Source organism: Colletes gigas, unplaced genomic scaffold (assembly GCF_013123115.1).
Source record: "Colletes gigas isolate AHSC1104 unplaced genomic scaffold, ASM1312311v1 Colletes_gigas_Sc00001, whole genome shotgun sequence".
Taxonomy (NCBI): Eukaryota; Metazoa; Arthropoda; class Insecta; order Hymenoptera; family Colletidae; genus Colletes; species Colletes gigas.
The window spans coordinates 4,751,460-4,773,164 of NW_025106630.1; the positions used below are offsets into that span (position 1 = coordinate 4,751,460).

The window sequence follows — 21,705 nt, forward strand, 5'->3', positions numbered from 1 at the left end:
AGGCTAGGATGTTTTATGGGTAGCGCTGATCGACGATTAATCCTGGAAGAGTCTGTATAATATACATAATGCAAAACAAACACAAAAATATATCAAAATGGTATGGATGGCTGTACTTTTTCTTGCAGGAAGTACACTTCTTGGAAAGGTAATGGTTGTTGTGAAACGACATGATAAAATATCATAGCACTTAACATAGTACATAGCGGCTTCACATAAAATGATGATATCACATTTGTTAACGATAGTATTTACTCGGAACAAATCCCATCACTAACAATTATCAGCATGTTGATCGACGCAGTAAAAAGAAATACAAAAGTAGAATCGTATTAAATTAGTTTTGCAACCTTCTTTAAAATTCTAAGTTCTCCTCTCATATTCTTTTCGCCTCGTTATTCGGTCAAAATGTACCTGTTGCTGAAGAATCAAGGAACACAGGTGGCGGTGGTGGATGATTCCCTGGGTGCTTGCGATGATGAATCATCATGCTGCCCCGCTGGGTGAAACTTCGGCCACAAATGTTGCACACGTAAGGCTTCCTCCCCGAGTGAGCGATCATGTGCAACTTGAGCCCGTTCGCTCGAGCATAGCGTTTGAAGCAAATTTTGCATTCGAATGGCTTTTCGCCAGTATGCATTCGCAAGTGTATTCTCACAAGGTACTTGTCTCTGAACGACTTGCCACAGTAATCGCAAGAATACCTCTGACCGTGCAATTTAGAGTGATTGAGCATGTTTAATTCGGTGCAAAAATACTTGTTGCAGATGCTGCATTCGAAGTGTTTAGGTCGATTCGACTGTAACCCGTGAGTGATGCGTTCGTGAGCCACCAGGTGAGAGTAACGCACGTATGCGTTGTCGCAGTGCTCGCAGTGGAAGGTTTTCATTTCGTTGTCCTTATTCTGGCACTCGTAATTGCATTTCACATCCTCGTTGTCCTTCTTGCCTACCGCTTCCGGTTCGATGGTGCTGTGCGCACGAATCTGATGCTGCTTCAATCCCCACGTGTGTTTGTACTTCTTGTTGCAAGAAGTACATTGAAACGGGGGCTTTTTATGACTCCTGGAATGTTCATCGAGCAGATCCTGGGTTTCGTAAATGTACTGACAGTCGTTGCAGCGATAATGATTCTGATGGTATTTGCGAAAATGCTTTTGCATCCCGTTCTTGGAAGAGTAAGTGTTGTGACAGTATGGACAGACGGTTGGCAGATGTTCATATACCGACTGTACCTCGCTTCCACACGTATCCGTCATTGATACTGACTCTTGAAGTCTTGGTAGAACGTTGTCTTCCATTTTTGGGGGTTGCATCAATCCGGTATAAAACTGGTCCTCAGCGTTCTCAAAGTCAGCAGACATCGATGGATTCAGATCTGGTATCCGAACACAGGTATACACTGTCTTGTTTCTAATACCAACTGACGCAAATACGACTATATTTGATCTCAGGCCATCATTTACCTCAGCTGTGTCCACATAAGGTTCTTCTTTAATCTGCTTAACTTCCGTCTCAAGTGAATTATTATTAAATCCACTTGACATGCAACTATCCTTGGATATGTTTGGCAACGAACAACAATTTGTTTCAACAAAATCATTAATTCCGTCTTCCTGTTCGAGTTTTGGTTTCATATCGAGATAATCATAATTGCTTTCGAAATCGCACTGTGCACTACTGTTATCCTCATTGTCGGAAGGTGGAGGGTCCTTAATTCGAATTGGCATTTCATCGATGCCCAAAAAAGGTCCGTTACATATTATAGAATGTTGTGCTGCGTTCAGTGTAGTAGGTGTTACTGCGATCGTTGGGATCCTGAAACATCCATTGACTCAATCAACTCGGGCGGAGATTTTAGAAGAATCTGACATGTACTATATTTTATAATACCAATTAATTTGTTTTTTGCTATGTTCTGTAACGTTTCTATATCTTACTTATAATATCTTTGACAGTGATAAAGAAGACACTACGTGGAATCAAATCTTTATTAACAACGACGCACTATTTAACACCTACTCAGCTCGACACGCAAGTTCTACAACGCTGTTGTTTATAAATAGTTGAAACGCCACCTTTTTAAGCATCACTTATACATACATAATACTGTTCCTAATATATAAATGAAAAAAACTAAGAAAACGTAATACAAAAATTAATAATACACACTTCGCATCGTAAGTTTAAACGTCAATTATTTGTAAATTTCATGGAAAAACATTTATCAAATTATAACATGTCAGCATTCAGAAATCAATGCAACTATTTATGAATCGAATAAAAAATAGGCATACTCGACGATGAAGAAATCTGAACACATTGAAGATTAAACGTTTCATACATACGATTACTGTTTGGAGTACTCATGTGTGCTCGTGTCAAAATTAAAGGCACAATGAAGTACAGTCAGGCATAATATAATAAAATATGTGAAATTAATTTTCGAGAGCAATGCTTCTGTAATCAATTCTTGATCGGTAACAACACCGCATGATACCGAGCAGAGATCCATAATACGCCAGAGGTATCAAAAAATAGGGAGGAACATCCACTCGACAGATGCAACTTCAAATAATTACAAAACATAATGGCTAAAAGTTCGAAGTAATTACTTGTAGTTGAATCTATTTCCAACAGTTGTTTTCAATCTCTGTGACTTTGTTTCTATATTGTCATGCATTTATAAAAATGTTGATGCCTACTTGCATTATACGGCATTGGCGTTCGTCAGCATTCATTGCAGAAGAATCAGTGTCGTAAATAGTTTCGTCTCGATACGTCCAATTTTCAAATACGCTTGATTTATAACCAGACCTCCCTATCCGGTATCGGCAATATTTACACGATTGCAGTTTCGTCACTAACAATTATCACTACTTCATGCAGCACGATAAAAGGAAATATTAAAATACAATGATATTAAAATGATCAATATTTATCTTGTATCCTGTATAAAACTGTAAGCACTTTTCGCGAACCTCCTCTTTCACCCATATACCCTCCGGCTTACATCGGTCGTGGCAAAATATTTTCACTTCGTTATTCGGTCAAAATGTACCTGATGCTGAACGATCGTTAAACTTAGTCTCCATAGTTATCGAGAGTTCCAAGGAACACTGGCGGCGGCGGTGGATGATTTCCAGGATGCTTGCGATGATGGATCATCATGCTACTCCGCTGAGTAAAGCTACGACCACAAACATTACACACGTAAGGCCTCTTCCCTGTGTGAGTGAGTATGTGCATTTTAAGAACACTTGATTGCGTATAGCGCTTCTTGCAGATCTTGCACTTGTACGGTTTTTCCCCGGTATGGTTGCGAATGTGCAGCTTCAGAAGGTGTTTCCCTCGGAACACTCTGCCGCAGTCGTCGCAGGTGTAGCTTCGCTCGTGCAATTTCGCGTGACGCTGGAGACTGTCTTCGCTAATAAAGAAGCTTTTGCACACATTGCACTGGAACTCCTTCGGTCGTCTGTCCTGTATACCGTGGGTGATGCGCTCGTGAGCCACCAGGAACGAGAACAGCGGATACGCGTTATCGCAATGCTGGCAGGCGTACGTCTTCATCTGAAACCGATTCACCTTGCTCTCGCACTCGTAATTGCACATCAAATCCTCGTCGCCCTCGTTGCATATTGCTTTCGGCTCGATGGTGCTGTGAGCGCGAATTTGGTGTTGCTTCAATCCCCATTCGTGCTTGTACTTCTTGCTACAGGAACCGCACTTGAACGGCGTGGGATTCTCTTCGTGAAGGACGTAATGTTCGTCGAGAAGATCCTGCGACTCGTAAATATATTGGCACTTCTTGCAACGATAATGGTCTTTGTGATATTTGCGAAAATGCTTGTCCATCACGTTCTTGGAGGAGTACGTGTTGTGACAGTACGGACAGACACACCGACGTCTTCCGAATAGCCTTTCCTCTTTACCACCGGTAGTGTCTATTACCGTTATTGTTTGATAATTGAACGACTTCTTTTTCGACCCGTCCCTTTTCTGTTCTCCGTCCGTGGGATCGTGTCTCACCTCCGACACTGTCAGGTCGGACATATCGAGCGTTATGATTTCCCCATTCACGCCTATTATTGGTTTGGGTAGAATGGGTCTCATTTTCTTCGTTGGCGTTGGTTTCTCTACCTGTTTCTTTGTGTATATTATTTCGGGATTGGTTTGCACCCCGACGTTCCCGATGCTGTAGGATATCGCTGAATCTCCAGCCTGTCCCGGTACCAGATTAGAGATGTTCGCTTCCGTCTCGTCCTTAACGTCAACTGGAGGAAACATGCTCGTGCATTCCGTGGCTACTGGATCTGGATCTGGATCTGGATCAGGCGCCAAAGGCGATTGCACTATGTTTATACAAGGCTCTTCTTTGATCTCTTTAACCTCGGTCAACGAAGAATAATCCGTTCCAACCGGGTACGAGTTATTAATGCCGCTAACCGTCTCTTCTTCTTTTGGCTTTTGTGCGTCAACATTGTAACGTTGAGCTTCAAAATCACACGACGCGCTACGTGTATCCTCGTCGTCGGAGACTGGAGGGTCCTTAATTTGAACTGGTATTTCGTTCAGGCCAACAAAAGGTCCATTACATACAATAAAAAGTGGTTGTGCTGGGCTCAGTGTAGTGGTTTCTGCAATCGTTGGCATCCTGAAACATCCATTGACTCTATCAGCCCATGCAGAGACTCAATAAGTGTCTGATATTTATTGTATTTTATAGTAAATGTTTTTTTTTTTTTCATTTCATTGTGGTCTGCACATCTTTAAGTTTAACTTAAAATGTTTAACGGCTAAGAGCATATCTTTTTCGGCGGTAAATGTAACGTCTTTACTAAACAGCTGTTTCTGACACCCATTCAAATCGACGTATAAACTATGCAATATAATATGTCACTGATTTCAAGGACTCGTTATACATGTGAGACGTTCGAAAGAGTAAGGATGAATTCAACGAAAGCATGCGTTTGTCGAATTTGCCTTTATTTCTGTAAACGTCTAATATATAAAGTAAGTCACATTGTTTGGAAAGGCAAATATTATGACAAGCAAAGAAATTTCTCGAGATTTCAGAGATCAACATTTTTCTTCGACACGATTACATATTTTTATCGCTGTGGCGTTGTAGCTGTAATCAAGAGAAATACAATGGTGTATGACATTTACTATATTTCATGATGGTTGTTCATTTAATTTCATTACGTTTTGTACATGTATATTTTACTTACAATATGTAGCAACTAAGCGGACCTACGACAGTAGCAAGAATGGAACTTATGGAATTAAATATTTATTAATAGTGACGCACTATTGAACAAAATAGTCGTACATGACAATGTGGAAATGTATAACGGTGAAGATTAGGTGTTTGAAAAGTACGATATGTGTTTGGAGTACTCACATGACGATTAAACTTGGTGGTGCAATGAAGTCCAGTCAGACGTAATGTTATAACGGTCTGCAATCCTTATTGATGGGAAAGTGTCGATGACACATCATTCGATACTGACTGAAGTGTTTAGTAAGATTTGTTGAACGATTTTCAGGCAAGTGATATTAACTTTCAATACCAACGCTTTTGTAATAAATACGTAAAGAAGAAAAGAACATATGCCTAATGACATTATACGGTACTGTTTTTTAATTATAAAAGTATTGGTATCGAAAACTGATACCAAACACAGGATGGACACAATACGATACTTTCGTCCAATTATCAAAAAGTTTTGACACATAACTTGACTTTTATTTCTGTTCTTAGTATCATTTGTACAATATTTGTTCCGTCACAAAAAATTATTAATATTTCAAACGATACAGTAAACGAAAACACAAATGTAAAATCATATTAAATGGCACGATTTATTTTTAATTCGCTGTCGTATCAAAATGCATTTAATGATGATTCTTCTACTTTGCTGAGTAAAACTGCGACCATAATTAGCCATAAGGTTTCTCCCCTGTCTATGTGAGTCTGTCTCTTTTAAATACACTTAAATGTATAAAATAACTTGTCATGGTCATGAAACTGCTTCTTCTCTTGAGGTATTATGATTTTTAAATTCTCGATTATTTTGGTTTAAGTAAAATCGATCCAACTATCCTGGGTGGCTCTTCTTCATTTTCTAGTATGTTGTCTTCATACTGTTTTGGTTTCAGAAGCCTGTCACAATCTTCAATGCTAACTTATTTTTAACAGGAATCGATAGAGTTAGTACAAGGTTCATACAACGTTATCAATATCATCGTAGGCTTTTAAAATTGAAACATCCGTTGACTCAGCAAGCCTACCGAAAGACTCGATCAGAGCCTTGCATTTACTAGACTTAATAACAATTTATTTCATTTCACTGTGTTTTGTACATCTTCAAATATTACGTAACATGTGTTATGGCTAAGAGTATATCTTCGTAGACGATAAAAGTGAGCGTGTATAAATAAGTGTTTATCATTAATGATGCGGTACTTAATTTCTATTCGTCTCGATAAATAAATTCCTCTGATTATACAGCTCATGAATAGTTGAAACGGCAAAAATTTAATTAATAAAAACTAAACTACGTAAACGAACTCAAGAACTAAATAATAAACAGCAATATTGCTAATTTAATGAACGAACAAACACACGATGTAAAAACGCAATTTTAAATTCATAATAATTATACTTGACAATGAAGAATTATAAAAACGAAGGAGATACGATTTTTGCTTGGGATAATAATATAAAACAATCGTTCTTAAAAGCGAATCAAATTTCAGTAAGAAAATAAAATTCAATTTAATGATTATAATCAATATTCATGAGTCTAATTTCACTCCTTAATCTCAACATGTACCTGATGCTGATGAGCTGCTATACTAACCCCCAACACTCTCAAGACTGCCAAGGAACACCGAAGGTGGTGGTGGGTAATTTCCCAGGTGCCTACACTGACCACACATATTACACGCGCGAAACCTTCTTCCAGGGTGGGTGAACTCGTGTGTTCTAAGTACACTCAATTGGATAAAACGTGACAGATTTTGCACTGATATCGCTTTTAATTGATATGTTTTTGAACGTGTAACGCCAGAATAAATTTCTCACTAAATTCCTCGCCACATATGTTGCAAACGAAGCTACGTGTGTGCAACTTAGCATGAATGCGTAGGTCGTCCACACGAAGAAAACATTTTTTACACGTTTTACACTGCAAGTTTTTCGATCCCTCTGCATTGTGACTGAAACGTTCGAGAGCCACCAGGGAAGAATGCTGCGGGAAAGCATTGTTGCAGCGTTTGCAGGTCAATTCCCAAATGAGCGATCGGCCGGGCCTTGGAAATTTGCTTATACAAGCACACAGTGTAATGCTCTCGCTTATGTATATCGTTTCCAATTCCTCGGGGGTGTGGTAGCGAATTTTGTGTTCTTCGAACCACCGCATTTGTTTGTATCTTCTATGACAGATAGAACACTGCATCATGCCTGGCACTGCGTGAACCTGGAAATGTTCGTCGAGGGCGTCTTGGGATTCATAAATATAGTGACATTTCTTGCAAAGGTAATGGCTCTTGTGCCATTTGCGAAAATGCCAGTCCAACGACATCTCTTTAATATAACTTCTATCACAACACGGACAAGAGACTGTTTTGTTATACGTCATTCTCATCTTCTTTGACGCCGGTTCACATATTGGTTTAGGTAAAATTGGTATCACACTCAAATCCATGAGACTTTTAATATGTGGATCAACATCTTGAACCACAATGATTTTACTACTCTGATTTATCGTTGGTTCAGGGACAAGCAGTTTTCGTCTCGTAAACTTTTTTCGCTTTACACCTACACCTTTACCTATCTCCTGCATTTTCTGCAGATCAGACTCTATTGTGATTTTTTCTTTGTCAGATATCACTGGTTTAGGTAAAATTGGTCTGCCTACGTTGATAATGGGAATTTCCTCCTGTTTCTCCTGTACCTTAAATAGTTGACGTTTTGTAAGTTTTCCTTTCTTGCTGTTTGCTTGTATAGATACTATTGGCATCGCCTTCAACTGTTGTTTGTTCAATCCCACACTTTCAATTCCCTCTTGCGTCTTCTGCACATTGAGCTGTTCGATTTCGCTACTATTAGATACTGTTGGTTTAGGTAAAATTGCTGTTCCTTTCCGTTGTCCGTTTACACCTACATCTTCAACTATCTCCTGCATTTTTTGCAGTTCAGACTCTTCGACTATTGCGATTTCTCCTTTGTCAGATATCTGTACATGAAACTGAGGTAGTCTCGTCATTTTTCCGTCATTACTGTTTCTTTGTATAGGTACAATTGATATCTCCTTCAACTGTTGTTTGTTCAATCCAAAACTTTCAATTTCCTCCTGTGTCTTCTGCATATTAAACTGTTCGATTTCGCTACTATTAGATACTGTTGGTTTAGGTAAAATTTCTGTTCTTTTCATCAACTGTTTTCCGTTTACACCTACACCTTCAACTACCTCTTGCGTTTTCTGCAGATTAATGTCTTCGATTATTTTGATTTTTTCTTTGTTAGATATCACTGGTTTCGGTAAAATTGGTCTGCCTTCTGTCAACAATATTTCGTTTCCGTTAATACTGGGAATTGCCTCCTGTTTCTTCTGTACATTAAATGGTACATATCTTCTACGTTGTCTGCGCCTATTGATTTTTCGTATACCTACATTTGATATATCCTTACTCAACTGTTGTTTGTCCACTCTCACACCTTCAATTCCCTCCTGCGTCTTCTGCACATTAAACTGTTCGATTTCGCTACTATTAGATACTGTTGGTTTAGGTACCATTGCTGTTCCTTTCATCAACTGTTTTCCGTTTACACCTATACCTTCAACTACCTCCTGCGTTTTCTGCAGATTAATGTCTTCGATTATTTTGATCTTTTCTATGTTAGATATCACTGGTTTAGGTAAAATTGGTCTGCCTTTTGACAACAATATTTCGTTTTCGTTAATACTGGGAATTCCCCGCTGTTTCTTCTGTACATTAAATGATCCATATCTTTTACGTTGTCTGCACCTACCGCTTCTTCGTATAGGTACAATTGATACCTCCTTACTCAACTGTTGTTTGTCCACTCTCACACCTTCAATTTTCTCCTTTGTCTTCTGCACATCAAACTGTTCGATTTCGCTACTATTAGATACTGTTGGTTTAGGTAAAATAGCTGTTCCTTTCATCAACTGTTTTCCGTTTACACCTACACCTTCAACTACCTCCTGCGTTTTCTGCAGATTAATGTCTTCGATTATTTTGATCTTTTCTATGTTAGATATCACTGGTTTAGGTAAAATTGGTCTGCCTTTTGTCAACAATATTTCGTTTCCGTTAATACTGGGAATTCCCCGCTGTTTCTTCTGTACATTAAATGATCCATATCTTTTACGTTGTCTGCACCTACCGCTTCTTCGTATAGGTACAATTGATACCTCCTTACTCAACTGTTGTTTGTCCACTCTCACACCTTCAATTTTCTCCTTTGTCTTCTGCACATCAAACTGTTCGATTTCGCTACTATTAGATACTGTTGGTTTAGGTAAAATAGCTGTTCCTTTCATCAACTGTTTTCCGTTTACACCTACACCTTCAACTACCTCCTGCGTTTTCTGCAGATTAATGTCTTCGATTATTTTGATCTTTTCTATGTTAGATATCACTGGTTTAGGTAAAATTGGTCTGCCTTTTGTCAACAATATTTCGTTTCCGTTAATACTGGGAATTCCCTCCTGTTTCTTCTGTACCTTAAATAGTTGACGTTTTGTAAGTTTTCTTTTCTTGCTGTTTGTTTGTATAGTTACTATTGATATATCTTTCAACTGTTGTTTGTTCAATCCCACACATTCAATTCCCTCCTGCGTCTTCTGCACATCAAACTGTTCGATTTCGCTACTATTAGATACTGTTGGTTTAGGTAAAATTGCTGTTACTTTCCGTTGTCCGTTTACACTTACATCTTCAACTATCTCCTGCATTTTTTGCAGATTAATGTCTTCGATTATTTTGATCTTTTCTATGTTAGATATCACTGGTTTAGGTAAAATTGGTCTGCCTTTTGTCAACAATATTTCGTTTCCGTTAATACTGGGAATTCCCTCCTGTTTCTTCTGCCCCTTAAATAGTTGACGTTTTGTAAGTTTTCCTTTCTTGTTGTTTGTTTGTATAGATACTATTGATATCTCCTTCAACTGTTGTTTGTTCAATCCCACGCTTTCAATTCCCTCCTGCGTCTTCTGCACATTAAACTGTCCGATGTCGCTACTATTAGATACTGTTGGTTTAGGTAAAATTGCTGTTACTCTCCGTTGTCCGTTTACACCTACATCTTCAACTATCTCCTGCATTTTTTGCAGATCAGACTCTTCGACTATTGCGATTTCTCCTTTGTTAGATATCTGTACATGAAACTGAGGTAGTCTCGTCATTTTTCCGTCATTACTGTTTCTTTGTATAGGTACAATTGATATCTCCTTCAACTGTTGTTTGTTCAATCCAAAACTTTCAAATCCCTTCTGTGTCTTCTGCACATCAATCTGTTCGACTTCGTTACTATAACATACTCTTGGTTTAGGTAAAATAGCTGTCCCTTTCATCAACTGTTTTCCATCTACGCCTACACCTTCAACTACCTTCTGCGTTTTCTGCATTTCAGACTCTTCGACTGTCGCGATTTCTCCTGTGTTATATATATGTACATTAAACTGAGGTAGTCTCGTCATTCTTCCGTCATTACTGTTTCTTTGTATAGGTACAATTGATATCTCCTTCAACTGTTGTTTGTTCAATCCCAAACTTTCAATTGTCTCCTTTGTCTTCTGCACATTAAACTGTTCGACTTCGCTACTATCACATACTGTTGGTTTAGATAAAATTGCTGTTCCTTTCATCAACTGTTTTACGTCAACTACCTCTTGCGTTTTCTGCAGATTAATGTCTTCGATTATTGTGATTTTTTGTTTGTTAGATATCACTGGTTTAGGTAAAATTGGTCTGCCTTTTGTCGACAATATTTCCTGTACGTTAGTACCGGGAATTCCCTTCTGTTTCTTTCGTCGAGTGCGTGTAACTTTTCCTTTCTTACTGTTTGCTCGTTTGGGTACCTCCTTTTTCGACTGTTTTTCGTCCACTCCCACCCTTTCGCTACCGTTATAGAGTGTTGGTTTAGGTAAAATTCGTCTAACTGTTCTAAGTTGCCACGGTAGTCTTTTCTTGTTTCCGTCCCGTTGTTGTATATCAGGATTAAACGATACTTCGGATCCATTTTCGTACTGTTCCGTAGTCGGCACACCACCGTCGGTGTTCAATTGTATTTTGTCCATAATTTCAATCGAGTCAAACATGTTTCCTCTTGCATCCATGCCAGGCACCATTGGAGTCAGCACAGGTTCATCAACATCATTAACTATGTTTGACGTGGAACAATGATTCCTTTCACCCAGGCACGAATTGTCAATGTTGCTTATATTTTCCCTTGGTTGGTATTCGATAAGAACACTGCTGCATTCAAAATCACACTCCACGCTACTGTCATCGTCGTCAGTAGAATCTGGAGGGGTCTTAATTTGAATTTTCATTTCGTCCAGGCCCATAAAAGATCCGATGCGTTCTATAAAAAGTGGTTGTGGTGGGTTCTGTGTGGTAGACGTTTCTGCGATCGTTGACATCCTGAAACATCCATTGACTTAGTCAGCCCCAGTAAAGACTTTATATACTTATATAAAATAAAAGAATTGATTATCGGTATAATCACTCTCGGACAGGATTTCATGATATTCGACATCTCATTTATTTGTGCATTATTGTATATTTTAGTTAATTATGTATGCTTAAGAGAGAAGGAAATAGTGTAATTTTCAATGGGATTTAATCAAAGGAACAAAAAGGTTAATGCCGAGGAAGCAATTTCATTTTCAACCCATCATAAATTTACAATTAGTGCTATTTACAAGGCTTAATGTTACAGCACCTAGAAGACCCAACGATTTTATCTATTCTATCTATCTATAACTTTCCATCCATTCTGCGTCATTGTTACAAATATTCTGATATTTACTGCAGTTTCTAGTAACTTTTTATTTTATTTCGTGTATTTTGTACATTTCTAGATTTATATAAAACGTGGAATGGCAAAAATGTCTTTGTCGGTGGTGAAGGTGAGACTTTGTTTAACCATATTAATGATCCAGCACTTTATATCAACGTCAGATAAATAAGTAGTCGAACCATTATTTCAATTCTTGAACAAATAATAAGTTAACAATATGAACGAATCAACACTACGCAACAACATTCTAAGTTAAAAGGGCAAACAAAGACAACATTCCGCGAGAGGGATCAAAGATAATCATTTTTGATCATGTAAAAATATGTGAACAATGAAAAATGTACTTTTTTATAAATATGACGTACGCTTGTACTAACGACACCATAAAACTTAGAAGCCTAACGAAGACCAACGAAGCGTATTGCAATAATTAACAACTAACAACAATTCTGGGAACATAAAAATAAGATTCTTCACAAGTTCCGCTGTAAACACTTTCGACCCTCCTTTAATGTTCCTTTCGAAGTCCACGTCAGTCATTCGTAGCACAGTAAACTCTCACAACGCACGTCAACCATCAATATTAATCTGCGTTACTTTCAAGACTGGTAAGAGACACGGGAGGTGGCGGTGGATGATTTCCAGGATGTTTGCGATGATGAATCATCATGCTGCTACGTTGAGTGAACCTCTGCCCACAAATGTTACAAACGTAAGGCCTCTCGCCTGTGTGGGTGAGCTTGTGGACCCTCAGCACGCTTACTTGAGCGTAAGTTCTCGAGCAGACTTTGCACTTGTAAGGCTTCTCGCCTGTGTGCTTTCGCATGTGCAGCTTTATAGACTGCTTGCTTATGAATTCCCCGCCGCACACGTCACAATAAAAGCTCCGTTCGTGCGATCTGGTGTGACTGCGTAGGTTGCTCTCGCTGCGAAAGTACCTTTTGCAGACCTTGCACTTGAAATTCTTTGGTCCTTTGACCTGTATGCCGTGGGTGAGGCGTTTGTGAGCCACCAGATGCGAATTCTCCGAGTACGCGTTCTCGCAGTACTGGCAGGCGTAGGTCTTCGCTCGCAACCGAATCATCTTCTGGTTCTGGGACTCGTCGTTTGACATCAAACTATCCTCGTCCTCGTTGCATATCGCTTTCGGTTCTATGGTGCTGTGCTCGCGAATCTGATGACGTTTCAATCCCCACATGTGTTTGTACTTCTTGTGACAAGTCGGGCACTCCAACAGGGAGGACTTCTTCTCGTGAAACTTGTAATGTTCCTCGAGGATATCCTTGGACTCGTAAATATACTGACACCTCTTGCAGCGGTAATGGTTCCTGTGCATTTTACCGAAATGCCTACCCATCAGACGATCGTTGGAGAACCTTCTGTTGCAAGATGGACAAACGCTCCGCAGACTTTCCAGCAACAGATCCACTTTATCTTTCTCCGATTCTTCTTTGCTCATTTTCACCAAGTCCTCTTCGTCCACTCCAATACTCTCGATTTTCTTCTGCGTCCTTCGTGCTTCGGTCTCCTGAAGTTTTCCGTCTTCTCCTTGCACAGGTGGTTTAGGTAACATGGGATTGATGATCATGAATGGCACTGGTTTCACTGGCGGTTTTGGTTTCGTCGGCTCGGCGTTGATACGCACACCAATGTTCTTCAGTTCGTACGACACCGTTCCATCCTCACCCTGAATAGGTATCAGAACGTTTTTGATAATGTTTAATCCTGTTTCTTTCTGAACTTCGACCGGTACGAATATGCCCGCGTTATTCGTTACTACTGGAGCCGCAACAGGCACCAAGGGCGTCGAAGTAGCGATTCTATTTGGCAATACACCGCCTTTAACGTTGTTCGGCAACGGACAATAATTCTTCCGACCTAGATACAAAATATCATTACTGCTGCTATCGCTTTGCTCTTTCAGTATTCGTTGATTGCCAACACCGTCATAGTTTCTTTCAAAATCGGACTCCATGCTATTGTCGTCGTTGTCGTCGGAAAGCGGAGGGGCCTTAATTTCTATCGGCATATCGTCCTGGTCCAAGAAAGGAGCTCCGTTACATTCTATAAAAAGTGGTTGCGGTGGGTTCTGTGTAGAAGGCGTTTCTGCGTTCGTTGGCATCCTGAAACATCCATTGACTTAGTCAGCCGCAGTAAATGATCGACACACTCAAATAAAAGAACGAAAATTGATAGTCGGACATGATTGTTCTCAGAACCGTTTTTATGCCATTCGACATCTCGTTTATTCGCGCGTTATCGTAGATTTTTTTAAGCGATTGGTCGCGCGTTCGCGATAGGAGGGGACTTGAACGGGAGTGCATTGCAAATTATATAGCGAGTATTGAACAATTTCTGAAAAGGATTTAATTAAAGGAACAAAGAATTCAGTACAAGCGATGGATTTCTCGAAGATCGCACTGAAATAATTTCATTTTTGAACTTAATGTAAATTTACAAGTTAATGCTACTTACATCGATAAATGTCACAGCTTCTAGAACAACCGACATTATCACGAATCGGGCGAAGGGAATTCGTTTATATTCTCATATAATGGATGTATAATTCGCGAAACACGGTTGGAGTATCCTTGGCTCTCTATTTTCACTTATTTCGGATCTTTCGACATTCACTTGTGCTTTGCAGGAGCTGTTCATTTAAGTACATTTAATTATGTACCCGAGTTACGTGAGAAGCACGCAACGTTAAGAGTGTGTCTATTGTCGGTGGTAAATGGTTAAAATGATAATATTGTCTAATCAAATGTTTATCGGCAACGAAGCTGTAATTTATACATTTTGAAATTGGTAAACAAATTTCACGATGCTGCACTTTTACATAATTTATGTACAATTTTTTCTGAATTCCTTAAACGTTACGTCCCGGCGCAATATAACGAACGAATTAATAACAGGCAGTGAAAAGATATATTTCTTCATTTCCAAAGCTTTCGACCGCAGTATTTTAGCTCTCTTCCTCGATCATAAATGGAAATATAATCTACGATAGTATTAAAAAAAAACCCTTTTCTCTATCTACAAAATTAGGAGTATATCTTATATGTATCCCAATGAAATAAAATGGCGGAAGAATCTTATATTAAGTTGTACAGTAGACGTTGTAAAGTAGAAGGTTCAACCTTTAAAATAATCCTAGGAAGATTACTGTACAATTTCTTTTCACGTTTTAATTGTCCAGAGACAACGTTTCCACCAAGTGGTCTAATACTAATTAAAAACTATATTTTTTTCTTCCACGTTTATTTAAAACAGTGTTTCTTTTCATACTATCTTAGATAATATTTTTATTTATCGTGAAGGAGAACCAGAAACTGTGATCCAAAACTTATCGTCAGATAATAAAGACATGCTTCATCGGACTAATCGAATTTTATTCAATAAACAAGCAATTTTAGTCGTTTTCAATAGTAAGCAGTTTAATGGGCAAATATTATTAAAGGCACGGCGCAAGTCTTTTCCCGTTCAAACCTCCGAATTATAATCCGTAGAGTAGCTATTATTAGAATATAAAAATACCATTTTTCGAAATGAAACTAACGCGACACGTAATAAAAACAAATCGTTCTTAACAGTACGAAATAATGTAGATGGGGTGAACTCTTTATAAATACGATTTACACTTGGAGTTGGCGAACGAAACAACATAAAAGCGCAATACGGCCGAATAAAGAGTAACATAATCGTTTTCATTGCAAAGTTACACGCGAAAGCAAATACTATTTAGTTTTTCCAGCGTCCACCTTTGCTTCCACGTCACTGTGAGCACTACTTCCGGACATTATCCTCTCAGAGTTCATTCGTATCCGCAACGATCATACGTTAAAACAGTTCTCTCGTTTCGTAACGTTCTTAAAACGTTAAAGCTTGTGCTCGACGCTCTCGAGCCTGCTAAGGAAAAACGGAGGAGGCGGTGGATGATTTCCTGGGTGCTTGCGGCGATGAGCCATCATGCTGCTCCGTTGGGTGAAGCTCTGCCCGCAGAGATCGCACACGTACGGTCTCTCCCCCGTGTGGGTGAGCATGTGCACCCTGAGCGCAGTCGATCTGGTAAATGCTTTCGGACACACTTTGCACTGGTAAGGCCTTTCGCCCGTATGCTTTCGATTGTGCAGCTTCAGAGCGTGATTGGTGGCGAACTCCTTGCCGCAATGAGCACATAGAAACATTTGCGAGTGCAGGACCACGTGATTCCTGAGGCTGTGCTCAGAGGCGAGACTTTTGCTGCAGATGCTGCACTGGAACTCCTTCGGTGCGCCAGTCTGCACACAGTGGATCACGCGTTTGTGAGCCGCCAGGTACGATCGCTGCGCGTAAGCGTTCCCACAGTACTCGCAAACGAACGTCTTCGATCCCAAGTGGCTGGCTCGATGGTCCTCCAGATCGTAGTTGGACATGAAGGTTTTGCCACATTGGTCGCAGGGATAGCGTAAATCGCGCTGATGCATCCGTCGATTGTGCGTTCTCAGCGAGATCTTGTTGATCGTGGTGAAACCGCAGATCTCGCACATGTACTTGAGACCGCTGTGAATCTGCATGTGACTGTTCATCTCCGAGGTACGCTTGAACGCCTTGTCGCAAACGTTACACTTGTACGGCCTTAGATCGCTGTGTTTGACCATGTGACGTTTCAGATCACCCTTTCTTTCGAAAATCAACGCGCAAACGGAGCACGTGTACGCGTCCCTTTCCCTTTCCTCGTGCGTCTTTTCTTTCTTCTTCCTCGTCGGTGACTTTTTAAGCGAGTCTACGGTTCGACTCGTCTTCTCCATTGTTCGGGCATACGCGTGTTCTTCTACGTAAAGCAGACCTTCTTTCGCGTTCGATTGCACTTCTAGCGGCGAAGGTGGTTCGGCTTTGACGCAGATATTCGATTCTGTGCTCCAATATATGATCCCCAGAGCTCTGCAAGCAACAATGTCAAAGTTTCAACATGTTATACGCATTTACATAGTTTGTCGATACTTCTTCTTGAATCGTTGGATGTTTCTTTATTGGGGATAACGGTAAGGTGGTCGCTTCGACCAGTTTCTTTTTTTTTTTTTAACGAGGATATGAAGGGAAGTGATACTCTTGTTTAGACGTGGCGGATTAATGAGTTAATCGATGGAACAGAGAGAATCGTCATGCTTCATTCGTTTTCATTGGATCATTGTTATTTTATTAAACGTGTAATAACGGGTATCAATAACGACAGTTAACATAAAAATTTCTCAGTCGACGTATCCGCTTTTCTTTCTGTGAACAAATTTCGAACCAACGTCGCTCCCTCTGTACAAAATCGATTGGTAACATTTAATATTTTTTTTCGTCCCGTCACAGTGAACTCCATTACGCGACGCTCGAGAACAAACAAAGTAACAGTTGCGAATCGCGATAACATAATCTAAGGGCTAATTTCTAAAACGAACAGCGGTACACTTTTTCACGAAACGAGGAATTACAATTCGCCTGGCGTTCGATGTATTACAAAGAAAAAGAAAGAAAGAAGAAATAGGAAATAAAATAACGCGAAAAGCTCTGGAAAGCATCCAACACGTACTATTAATAGGTAATACAATTAGTCGCAGATGCACCATACACGAGCGATGTCGACACCGTCAACGAGTATCATGAAATATATAGAAAAATCTATCTTATTAATTCGCAAGATCCTTCGACACGTTTTCTCATCGTTCATCGATATATTTGTTCGATCATCGACCACGGTAACCTTGGCTGGTCGTCGAAATAGTTAATCGGTTTCCCACGGTGATCCAGCAGACACTGTCTCGCCGCTGCTTGCGATAAGCTGGTCATATAGTTCTGCCCTCGACGGAAGGCACACGCGCGGAATTAAACGCAAGTCGACTTTTGATGAGCCGTGAGGTTGCCCTGACAGGAGAAGCCGCGATTGCAGATCTGACAGACGTAAGGCCTCTCGCCGGTGTGGCCTCGCCTGTGGATGGTCAGTGTGGATCTCTGGGAGAAAGCTTTCGGGCACTGATCGCACTTGTAGGGCTTTTCGCCCGTGTGCACTCTCCTGTGCATCCTCAGATTCTCGGAGTCGGTGAACCCTTTGCCGCATATGTCGCAAACGTACGGTTTCTCGCCGGTGTGGATGCGTCTGTGTTTCTTCAGGTGTTCGGCGCTGCTGAGGCTCTTGCCGCAGTAATCGCAGAGGTAAAGCTTGGTAGGATTGTGACTCTCCTTGTGACGGAAGAGGGACCTCTTCGTGGCGAGTACGCGGCCGCAAATGTCGCACGCGGTGCTGGTCACCTTGTTGGCCTTCATCTCGGGATGCATGCGTCTGCAATGAGCGGATAGCTGTCGCCTCAGGTAGAAAGCGCTGCCGCACAATTGGCAAACGAACGGCTTGTCGCCGGAGTGGATGTTGTAGTGCTCTTGCAAGTCGATCGCTTTGCGGAAACGTTTGTCGCAGTCGTTGCACTTGAAGGGCAGATCGGCCTTGTCGGTGTGCCGCAGCATGTGGATGCTCAGCGCGGCCAGCACGGTGGTCTCGTAATCGCACTCCTTGCACATGTAGCTGGGATAAAAGTGGGTTTTCTCGTGCCTGGTCAGGTCGCGGAACAAACGGAACTTCTTCGGGCAGTGTTTGCAGGTGAGATCGCCCACGGTGTGCCGCATCAGGTGCTTCTGGTAATTGCTCTTGTGCCGGAACACCTTGTTGCACGTCTTGCAAAGGAACTCTAGCTCCGTCTTCTCTTTCTTCACCTTCAACGAGGAAGAACGATTTACGACGGAAGCGCTGTTAGCTTTTCGGCCACCTTTGCGGCCGACGTGCTTCTTCATGTGTTTACGCAGGTTCACGTACGTTCTGAAGACTCTGCCGCATTGGGCGCAGGTATTCTTCCGTTTGCTCTTGTGCTCGATCTCATGATTGTCCAGCAAAGCCTGAGACGCGAAGAAAACGCCGCAAAGCTTACAGTGGTACGCCAGCGGTAGATCCTCTTCGTCGTCCTCGTCGTTCATCTCCTGCTTTATGTAGTTTTGCTCCTGGTCGATCGGAAGGATCGTCGCGTCGCCCGCGGTACCTACGTCCGGACGTTTCGATGGCGCTCTGCTAGGATCGGCCTCCTTCTTCACCAGGTCGAGCTTCGTCAACATTGCCATCGGATAATACTCTTCGGAAAAGTGTAGTTGGTTGTACCTGAAATAGAAAAATTCGAATGGCCACATCAGTATCGGGTGTCGTCGTTGCGTGATCGCAGTCTTTCTGTGCCCGGACACGTTGTCCAGTGAATAAGCACAAGAATCGTATACCTGAAAGCGAAGTCGGTAATCAAGCACGCTCTACAAGTTCAATATGACGCTCTCGAGATGATTTACAAATTGATCAGAATTCACTATGCGAATATGTTATCGTATTTAAATGCGTAGAAGAATATTAATTCAAGGCAATGAATATTACAAGACGCAATACAGAATCGAACGAATAAAAAAATATAGCGGATATCAATCGTGAAGATAGTACTTTATCTCCTCGAGCAAATTACATTCCCAATAACTCTCCTACTTGGACGATATCAAACAGTTCTTTTATTTAACAAAATTTTACATATGTCACGGTAGTTAAGTAACTTGAAAAAATAGTATGTTCGTACATATTTTACATTGCACTCTCTCTATCTCTTTCTCTCTCTCTCTCTCTCTAGCTCGCTAACGTTTTAAAATTTATCTACAATAACGTATAGAAGCTTAATACTGTAACACAACGAAATGAGGAAAATGCAATATTAAAAGTATGAAGTTCATGGCCGTTGCATGTTCAATGGACGAAATCTAAAAGCAGGCATGAATATTTAAAATTCATTTACGATCAGGTAAAACTGTAGCAAACAAAATTTCGAGTCTTTATAATGTATTCAAAAGTATCATAAATTCAAGTCATAGTGGCCTTAACAAGCAACTTATAAACATCTTCAACTTTTGGTATAATACGTTCCTCCAGAAAGATATAAAAAAATACCGTGGACGAAAGCTGTAACACATATACAGTGTTCGACCACACCTGGGAAAAATTTTAATGGGAGATTCTATACGCCAAAATAAGACGAAAATCAAGTTATAGAAACATTTCCAGCCACACAGTATATTTTCGCTAAAGAATTTTTTTCTCGAAAGTACGTAGGAATTCGAGGGTATGTTTATTGACCAAAATGATTGTAATTGATCCCCGCAACTAAAAATAATTTTTCCAGAACTTGAAAAAATTTTTTTTCGCTGAAAAATTTAGGCACCTACCCCCTGTCGATTTTTCTTAAAAATTAGTTTTTCATTTTTCATAAATTTGTTTGACGCGCTACAGAAAAGTTGTTCAACACTTTTTTGTAGGTATCTATGAGCTCTACTTCCCCCCAAAATTTAAATTCAATATATACACTATTCTGGGAGTTATGGCCGTTTGAAAATTGAACCATTTTTATGGGGTTTTTCTTATTTTACTGGATTAAGGAACAACTTTTTGAAATTTCTTGGAATTTCTACATATTCTACACTAAAATACGCGTTGTTTGCATTTTGAAACTTTAAAATCCTCCAATCCGTTCAGAAGTTATGACGTTTTAAAGATACGCATGACCTTTTGGAGAGACAGTTCTGGCCTGAAATTATATTTTCAGAAAGGAATTTTTTTCTCGAAAATTGTTAGGATTTCGAGGGTATGTGTATTCACCAAAAATGATTGTAATTACTGCCTGCAATCTAAAATAATTTTTCCAGAACGATTTAAAATTTTTTTTTTCATCGAAAATTCAGCACCTACTCGAATTTTTTTTTCGAAAGTGCGAAGGATTTCGGGGTTATGTCTATTCACCAAAAATGATTATAATTAACCCTCATAACTGAAAATAATTTTTCCGTTATGATTTGAAATTTTTTAATAACTTTTTAACGAAGCCTCAATCAACAAATTGATATTCTTGATTTTCGTTTTATTTTCTTTAGAATCTCCTATTAAAATATTTTCCCAGGGATGACCGAACACCCAGTATATTTACTGAGACACGCGAAGAGTTTAATTTTATTCAGAAAATGTTATAACTTCTTTGTGACGACTATTATGACTTATAACTATAATCTTTTTTTCGTAAATTCAAGTCACTGTCGACTCGATGCTCCCATCGTCACGCATTATATGCTTTCCGACGTTTGTTAAAAAATATTCCTAATATTATTGTCACTGTACACTCGAAGTAATCACTCCGATTGGTCGATTGCAGCGTTCGTTGCGTGTATTTTAATGTGAGCGTTTAAGGACGACCTAGAGACGAACGATTTGTTGCAACAGTTACACTGATACGGTCTTTGGCCCGTGTGATAACGTTTGTGAATGACCAGGGAGGAATGTTGCGTGAACGATTTCCCGCAGGTGTCGCAGGTGTACGGTTTTTCCCCGGTGTGGGTTCGTTTGTGAACGACCAAGGTGCTCCTCTTGCGGAAAGCTTTGCCGCAGGTGTCGCACATCAACAATTTCTCACCGCTGTGAAGTCGGAGATGATCTTGCAGAGATCCCTTGGAGGACACCGATTTACCGCAGAGATGGCAGTCGTACTTATTCTGCCCCATGTGAGACTTCACGTGGAACACCAAAGAGTTTTTGTAGACGAACGTCTTGCCGCAGAACTCGCA

General features: G+C 40.2%; 1 protein-coding gene across 15 annotated transcripts in view; it reads right to left on the reverse strand.

Moving 5' to 3' along the window:
* The window catches only part of LOC122397159 (zinc finger protein 436-like), an 82,316-nt gene that overhangs the window by 40,324 nt on the left and 20,287 nt on the right, over positions 1-21,705 (reverse strand). Inside the window, exons 5-6 of one of the 15 annotated variants that reach the window (XR_006259086.1) lie at positions 2,705-4,653; positions 1,761-1,817 (exon numbers count right to left, since the gene is read on the reverse strand). The exons of 8 other annotated variants lie outside the window; for them this stretch is intronic. Coding sequence is in view for 6 of the 7 variants with exons in the window: in XM_043396106.1 (XP_043252041.1) it covers positions 7,043-11,678 (4,636 nt within the window). In the remaining variant the exon portion in view is untranslated. Of the gene's footprint in view, positions 1-414; positions 1,818-1,910; positions 4,654-5,790; positions 11,679-12,565; positions 14,181-17,014; positions 19,226-21,705 lie in introns of those variants that run through there. 6 more of the 15 variants (XM_043396114.1, XM_043396187.1, XM_043396146.1 and 3 more) reach the window with 6 other exon arrangements.